The sequence below is a fragment of the Tupaia chinensis genome, unplaced genomic scaffold (assembly GCF_000334495.1).
Source record: "Tupaia chinensis unplaced genomic scaffold, TupChi_1.0 Scaffold000709_2, whole genome shotgun sequence".
NCBI lineage: Eukaryota > Metazoa > Chordata > Mammalia > Scandentia > Tupaiidae > Tupaia > Tupaia belangeri.
In genome coordinates this window covers 246,244-255,101 of record NW_006160233.1, presented here as the reverse complement: position 1 = coordinate 255,101, position 8,858 = coordinate 246,244, and the positions used below count along the sequence as shown (strand labels likewise).

General features: G+C 41.1%; 1 protein-coding gene across 1 annotated transcript in view; it reads left to right on the top strand.

Moving 5' to 3' along the window:
• LOC102488756 (glycine N-acyltransferase) overlaps positions 1–5,103 on the top strand; it is a 9,123-nt gene extending 4,020 nt beyond the window's left edge. Inside the window, 4 exon segments of the mRNA XM_027776742.1 lie at positions 1–7; positions 9–42; positions 2,854–3,025; positions 4,647–5,103. The exon segment at positions 1–7 is cut by the window's left edge and continues 86 nt beyond it. Of these exon segments, the coding sequence (XP_027632543.1) occupies positions 1–7; positions 9–42; positions 2,854–3,025; positions 4,647–5,103 (670 nt within the window).
• The last annotated feature ends 3,755 nt before the right edge of the window (positions 5,104–8,858 follow it).

Sequence of the window (8,858 nt, the reverse complement as noted above, 5' to 3'; positions counted from 1 at the left end):
CAACAGGCATCATCAACTGGAATCAACACTTACAAATCCAAGGTCAGGGGTCATGTGTTAAATGGTCATATCTCAATTCAACTGCAACCTCTTTTACCTTGCCTTGAGTTAAATGGTCATGTCTCAATTCAAGCCAACTGCACACGTGCCCAGCGTGAGTTTTAAGCCACCGGGTCTGGGACGCCAACCGTGGTGGACTACTTGGGAGTTCAGCGACATAGCCATTACGCTAACTGCTAGTCCCAGAAACCCATGAATCTTGAAATTCCTATAGATATCACCCCCAGTCTCTGTTTTTTATGGGCTAGTGTCTTCTGCCTTGTCTTCTGGAACTCTTGTTCATGATATGGTGGAAAAGGGAAAAAGAAGCTTTCAGTGTATAGGCTTCTCCATTCATCATTGTCATACAATATTCTAGATGGGCAGGCTATAGAGAAGGCGTGGGTGTAAGAGGGTGTGGAATTCTGGAGATCTGTTTTATGGTCATCAGATTTAGGGTGTAAAGGATGTTACTAGCCATGGGATAGACACAGTTTGTCAAGGAAATATTTTAGCTTGAAATAATCAGAGAGTTGATGTTAGACCCCTAGGACAGCTTGGCATTGAGGAGGGGATCTGTACCCATTATTTATCAAGAACTTGAAAGAGTAAGCATTTATTCAGTGTACATGTTCATGCTTTGATATTCTACATTCTGCTGGCAGTTCTGGGCTTATTTATATACCGGGTAGGGGGTGGGAAGTGTCATTATGGACAGCTGATCCAAAACAGCATTGGAGCAGATAACTGGCATGATTTGTCTCTATTTATTTCATACTCCAGCAATCTTTTCCTAATACCTTCTCCTAGAGTAGGTGAAGAAACAAGAGAAGTACAAGTGAGCATAACTTTTTATAAATTTGCTAGTGTCATAGCTGCTGACAACCATTGGCCAAAGGAAGTCATATAGACAAACTCAAAGTCTGGGGATAGGAAAAAGGACTGAAAAAATTACAGGAAGTAGGTTTTTTGGGGGTTTTTTTGTTTTTTTTTTTGTTTTTTTTTTGGAGAGCCTTTTGCTATAGGGCATGTGCACTCATCCGAAAGACAGAGAGAGACAGAGAGACAGAACGTGAGGAATAACCCCCCAGAGGGAATGGTCATGCTGCAATCCCTTCTCCTCCATTCTCCTCTCAGGATCCTGGGCACGCACACACATGCGCCCAGTGTAAGTTTAAGCCACCAGGTCCAGGACTTGAACCACGATTGACTACGTGAGAGTTCAGCGACATAGCCATTATGCCAACTGCTGGTCCCAGGCAGTAGATATTTATATGGGAAACACAAAGAATTGAGGCCATTAATTTAGAGCTATCCATCTATCATAGTACTGAGAAAGAACACCTTACTAACTTGACCAGTAAAGCCCCTTTCTCTTTTTAGCAGGAAGAATTAGGACAGAACTGTAAGAATATATCAGGGCCTTTCTTGCCTAACTATCTTACTAGCAATGGTGGCCCCATGAGATGGTTCAGTTTGGGACATATTTTCAAAACCTCTGAAGGGTTCATGTGACTGGAGAGTAACATTCAACCCTAAAACAGGAGTGCGTTCGTCAAAGACAGCTTTCTTTCCTTCCCTCCAACATTATTAGTTCCTTACTTCATTCATGTTCAGTGACTATTGAAGGAGGACTTACTGTGAGATAAGTCTTATATAAGGGCTTTAATAGTAAATCAACCCAGTCCTCATCATCAGGCATTAAAGTAGAGTCAATCACCAGGCAGTGTTACTTAAGTCATCTATGAAAAAAAGAGAAATGATGTCAGAGTTCAACATAAACAGAAACTAATGAAGACATTAGATTGAAAGACCATTTAAGTGGCTTGTTAAAGTATGTTAGGAGGGTGGCAGGTGGCATGGTGGTTAAAGGAACTGGATTCCCACATGGCCAACCATGGTTTGAGTACTGGACCTGGTGGCTTTCTTTTTCTTTTTCCCGTTCTCTCTCTCTCTCTGGTCAAATTAAAAAAAAATAATGATAACAAATGAAATTAAATAAATAAATATTTTAGAAAAACATAAAGTATGTTAGAATTCACACATTTATAATAAATGAGGACGTTCAGAGAAAGGAGAAGTTCAGAGAAAGGAAAGTGTAAGTGAAAGAGAAAGGCAAAGAAGTGAAGATGTAGAGGTGGTATATATGAAACTTCCCATGAAATATATTCTATATCTATCAGATTTACAATTTCTTGTTTTCCCTTTGTTTTTTGTTTTTGTTTTTTGGGGTTTTTTTGGGTTGTTGTTGTTCTTTGCCATAGGATTACATGTGCTGACCAGAGAGAGGAAAATTGAGAAATCACCCCTCAGAGGGGCATGGCCACGTCGTAATCCTTTCTCCATTCATGTCTTGGGATATGGAGCACACATGCACATATATGCCTGGTGAATTTCAAGCTACCAGGTCTGGGACTCAAATCACAGAGTTGGCTATGTGGGATCCAGTGCCTTAACCTCCTTGCCACCTTCTTTTAAACTCATGCCCTGGATTCCTAAGGGAGAAAGGTGGGGAGACGGGGTAAAAGAGAAGAGTAAGGCAGTTCTGCTAGCAGAAATTCTCACTCTGCCAATACATTTTCTAAATATTTAATCCTCACCAAACCCCTGTGAAGTAGACGGGCAAGGTGATACTCTACTATAGCATACATATGTAACCTGAAGCTCAGAGATATGAAGCTGACCCTCCAAGTTTTCATAGCTACTTCATGGCAGAATTAAGACTTCAAGTCAGTCTTGAAGGACCCAAAGTTCACTATTCTTTCAGCACAGTGACTTGCCCTAAGAATCTCGTTTTCCTTTCTTTCTCTGTAGGTTTACAACCCAACTTGGATAAGGTTATAAAAAATGTTGCCTACACAAAATCAGTTGAAGTCAAGCACATAAACCACATTCTCTATGTGAGAGCTGAGGCACTGAAGAAATTGGATCCCTCCCTGCTGGAGTCAAAGAATTTATCTGCCGGATTTGCCAAACCCAAGTGCTTGTGAGTTGGAAAATACACTATATGTTGCAGTTTAGCACAGTCTGTGTAGCAAAGCAGAAAATTTCCACAAAGTATATTCTGATTTTTCACTGATTTGTATTTAAAAACTTTCCATATGTGAATGAAGGGAGGTATAATCCAGGAACTTCCTGGGTTTTGTAGGAGCTTCCTCTCTCCCTCTCTCTCTCTCTCTTCCTCTCTCTCAAAAGAAATAAATAAACTTAAAAAAAAAAAACTAAAGGCAAAGGTAAAAGTTATAGAGGAGGCTGAGGATACAGTTTGTTTACAGTGGCACAAATGTTCTAGAAGTCCTTATGAACAATTTGGAAGGAAGTAGAACAGTGGGAAGTTGGCTTGTAGAAAGGAATCATGGAACACCACGGGAATGGAAAGAGAAGAACAAATTCAAGATATTTTAGAACAAGTACCTGTTTTTCTGGTGCTCTTGTCTATTGGATAGAAAACATGTCCACAATCCCACTGTTACTTGGTAACACTGTTGGAATGGTAAAACTAAATCTGAGGCCAAAACCAAGTCACTTCTTTCTCTGACCTTCTGTTTCTGTACATCATGATACATATGGGTCAGATGATTTGCATTCTGTACATCATGATACATATGGGTCAGATGTACAGCCTCTTTCAGTTCTAGCATTCTATAATGCTGTCTTTTTGTTTTGTTTTTGTTTTTGTTGTAAAGTGTATATGCTCACCAGAGAAAGACTGAGAAAGTGAGAAATCACCTCCCAGGGTGGATGGCCATGCCACAATCCCTTCTCTTTCATTCTTCTCTGGCATTTTTTTTTTTGAGAGGTTTTTGCTATAGGGTGCATGCGCTCGCCAGACAGACAGAGAAAGACAGAGAGACAGAAAACGAGAAATCACCCCCCAGGGGGGATGGCCACACCACAATCCCATCTCCTCCATTCTCCTCTTAGGGGCTTGGGTTGAGTTTTAAGTCACCGGGTCTGGGCCACGAACGGCGGTCGACTACATGGGAGTCCAGCTACAAAGCCATTATGCTAACCGCTGGTCCCTCTCCTCTGGAAATTTTGATCATGCACATACATGTGCCTGGCATGATTGTCAAGTCCTCAGATCTGAGACTTGAACCACACAGTCAACCCTATGGAATCCAGCTCCTTAACCTCTAGGCCACCTGCCGGTCCTCTGTAATTCTGTCTTTGAAGGACTGTCTCTTTGTAACCATGGAATTCACAGAAGGGCATTCTTGTTAGAGAAAAACTTAACTTCTTTGTTCAGAATGGTAATGACAATTCCCACTCTACCTTGTACCTAGAATTTCTGTAGGGATCAAATGGGATTGCCAGGGCAAGATGGTGGCACAGCAGTAACACAACACTCTACAATGCTGGACTCAAAAGGGAAGGTCCCAGGTTTGCATCCTAGGACTTCCCTGTTCATACCAGGCACATACATGTGTGCCTATGGTCAGGGCTGGCTGGAGACAGGGGTCGATTGCAGCATAAAGACCCTTTTAGGGGGTGACTCTCTCTTTCTCTCTCTCAGAAGAAATAAACTTCAAAAAAAAGAAGAAAAGAAATAAGAAAATCACCACGGTATCATATAAATGATCTTGCTTTTCTCTTTTCCCAAACAGTAACCAAGAGATGTTTAACCTCTCATCCCTGGATGTCACCCATGCTGGTTTGGTAAACGAATTTTGGCATTTGGGTGGGAATGAGAGAAGCCTAAGCTTTATCAAGCGCTGTATCCAAACTTTCCCCAGCTTCTGTCTGCTGGGGCCTGATGGCAATCCTGTGACGTGGGTCCTTATGGACCAAACTGGAGAGATACGGATGGCTGGCACGCTGCCGGAGTACCGACACCAAGGCTTTATTTCCTATGTCATGTACTCTCAGGTTCAGCCTCTGAACAAACTAAGTTTTCCTGTGTACATGCACACATACCAAGTCAACAAAGCTATGCATAAAGTGTTCCAAAGGCTGAAACACGTCGCCGTGTCTTGTGGATGGCATCAGTGGAATTGTGTGCCCCTTAGAAATCGCTCCAGAGAAACATATGATGTCAAACAAAGACCTCAGAGTGCAATTTAATGGGTGGGTATGTACGTAGTTCTTTAGTTAAGCAGCTGAAATTTGAGGGATTATTTGTTACCTCAGCAAAGCCTAGACCATTCTGATGATTAGCAGGAAAATAAATGTATCTTATGGCTCAGGGTAGGATGTCTCTAGGTTTGGTATAATATATATTTTTAGCCTAGTAGGGTTTTTTTTGGGGGGGAGGGGGGAGGGAGAGACTTTTGATATAGAGCACTCACCAGAAAGGCAGAGAAAGACAAAGACAGAAAGTGAGAAATCACCCCCCAGGGGAATGGCCATGCCACAATCCCTTCTCCATTTTCCTCTCAGGAGTTTGGACATGTACACACATGTGCCCAGCTGTAAGCCACCAGGTCCAGGACTTGAACTGTGGTTGACTAGGCTTGAGTTTAAGCCGCAGGTTCAGGACTCAAACTGTGGTCTACTATGTGGGAGTCCAGTGATGTAACCATTATGCCACCTGCTGGTTCCTAACCTAGTAGTTTCATCTGAGTCTATTTTCTTTTCTTCCTCCCTCCCTTCCCTTCCTCCCTCCCTCCCTCCCTCTCTTCCTTCCTTCCTTTCTTCTTCCCTCTCTTCCTTCCTTCCTTTCTTCCTTCCTTCCTTCCTTCCTTCCTTCCTCATGCTTCCTCCCTTCTTTTCCTTCTTTCTTTCTTTTTCTATCTTCTTTCTTTCTTTTTCTTTTCTTTTCTTTCAACTGCCAGAGGGCATGTACACTTGCCAGAGAAAAAGAGAAAGAAAGCACACCCCAGTGGTGTATGGTCACATTGCAACACTTTTTCTTCAGTCCTCCTTACTATGGGCATTTGGGGCATGCATGCACATGTGCCCAGTATGTTTTCAAGCCACTGGGGAAGGGATTTGAACTGCAGCTGGCCCTGTGGGATCCAGCTTCATTAACTGCTGCACTGTAGAGTTGGTCCTGAGTCCATTTTTTTTCTTTTCCTTTTTTTTTTTTTTCCCATAGGGAGCATGCACTTGCCAGAGAGAGACAGCAAGAGAGAGAAAGTGAAAAATCACCCCCCACACACACACACACACAAGGGGGATGGCCATGCTGCAATCCCTTCTCCTCAATTCTCTTCTCAGGGTTTTGGGCACACACTCACATGTGCCCAGCTTATTTTTCAGACCACCAGGTCTGGGACTCCAATAGCAGTTGACCATGTGAGATCCAGGGCCTTAACTACTATGTTACCTGCTGGCCTCTTGAGTCCATTTCTTAACTCTGCCATTGGATTCATTGAGTGGGCAGAGTCCTAGCTATAGCCAATCAGCCAGCTAATTCAAGATCTAAAAGCATAAGTTGAATCTATTATTTAATCATACATTCAATGCATATTTATTGAGAACCACCTATCTGCTATAAACTGTTCTCAACACTGTGGAAACAATAGTGGAAAAGAAGACAAAATTATTTACTCTCCTAGAGCTTATATTCTAGTGAGGAAATGGGACAATAAGAAAGTAAGCAAATTATACAGTACATCTAATGCTCATTGTGCTATGAAGAAAAAATAAGACAAAGAGGGCCAACAAGTGTGTTAGGGAGGGACTTGGTTGTTTAAAACGAGACTATTGAAAGGCCTCCCTGAAAAGATGATATAAAGCAAAGTCCTTAAAAATAGAAATCTCCAACCTTTTTGTCACCAAAGACTGGTTTCTTGAAGGACAATTTTCCCGTGGATTTTGGGTAGGGAGATGGTTTCAGATGATTCAAGTGCATTACATGTATTGTGCACTTTATTTCTATTATTACATTGTAATATGTAATGAAATAATTATACAACTCACCATAATGCAGGATCGATGAGAGCACCGAGCTTGTTTTCCCACAACTAGGTGGTCCCTTCTGGGGGACCTATGAGAATCTGATCTGATGAGAAGCTGAGCTCAGGCAGTAATGCAAGTGATGGCGAGCGACTGTAAATCCAGATGAAACTTCGCTCACTCACCTGCCACTCACTTGCTGTTGTGCAGCCCTGTTCCTAACAGGCCATGGATTGATACTGGACTGTTGTGGACCTCTGCTCAAGGAAACTGTCCTCTAGCTGGGTTTTTAAAGGAAGAGCGAGCTGGATAAAGATAGCCACTGCAAAGACCATAAGGTGAAAGCCTATCTAAAGTGTTAAAAGCAGAGCATACAGCAAAGGCTGATAAGGTAAAGGAAGACTTTCAGGAGATAAGGTTAATGAGATTCCATGAGACCAGCATGTGAAAGGACTTCCATAAGGACAATGGCTTCTATTCTGAGCTGGGAGATCTTTCCAAGGTTTTGAGTGAGGTTGTACAAAAAGGACTAAGGAGGAGCTACTCTGAGATGAGATTTGTAGAAAGGTGAGGGAGGAAGCAGAGAGGCAATAGAGAGTTGGACCAGGGTAGTAATAGTGACGATATCAATTTGCTGACTGAATCTGAGGAGTGGGGGCCATGATATCCTGCTATAGGTAGTGCAGTTGACCAGTGCCCTAGCAGCTGGCTCTGAAATCCACCTTTCCTTTGTTTTGATGTCATGCTTTTCAAGGTCTAGGAAATTAGAGCGAGGAAAATACTATTTCCTGAATATGTGTATGCTTGAATATCATTCTCTTATCCCTATCCATATGTGTATATTGGGTATTGCCAAATAATTTAAGTTTGTATTACCTAGATAGCATTGTAGAAAGCTGTTTCCAGGAGTCAGGACGAGCCTCTGTGTATACCAAAACCATCCCTTATTCTCGGCTTTGCAGACTATCCTCAGCCAGCAGAGGGCAGCAAAGGTTGTCAAGGCTTGTACAGTAAGCATTCTTCGTCTCACTACGTTGAGGAATATGGATGTCTCTCATTAAATTGTTGAGATTTCAAGTGACTTCAGCCTGCTGCATAACTAATACATGTTGTCTGTCTTTTATTATGGCCCAACTTCTGGGAGCTTATGACCTCAGGACATATGGCCAGAACACCAAGAAATGAGAGAATGACAAGTAGGAGGTTACTACCTGCCCAAGAAGGAAGTTTCAAAGTAGACATAGTAACAAATAAAAATGTCAAATAAAAAGGTGATTTTCTCATGCTGCAGTCATCTTTTAATCAAGGACTGCAGACATGCAGAGAAAACCAATGAGGTTTCAATACTGAATTACTCAGCTGGGGAGTGGAAAGATATGGAAATATAAAACATTTAACTGGAAATCTTGAAAATTATAGTTTGGGGTCACTATCTCACCTTTTGCACCTATCAAGGTTACTGGTACATAGGGAAGCACTCAATAAAGATAAAACATTTTTTGAATAAATGAGTTGATACAAAGTAAAACAAAGCATAGGCTGCTTTTAGCTTCATCTTACATTTTTTGTATAAGAATTATACACAACACTTAATAGTGGAATGTGAGCACTTTCTACAGTATATATGATACAATGAAGATTTTCCCATGATTAAAAAGTTTTCTTAAATAAGAATTAGAGTGAAAATTATGGAAAAGCAAAATAAAATTACCATGATTTTCTCTTTTTTTCCTCTTATTTGATCTGCAACCACAGACTTTCTAGAGGTTCCATTAAATTCAGGGATCTCTGAAGTTGAAGTGAAAAACCTTCTCTTTTTTAATTTTTTTTTTCTTTTTTGGTTGGTTTTATTCGTTTTTTAATTTTTTTTACATTTTTCTTTTCATACTTGCAACCAAAATTTACAATTTTCTTCAATTTTGAATGTATGAACCAAACAATAATAGATGTGCTTTACCTATGACTTTATTATAAATAGT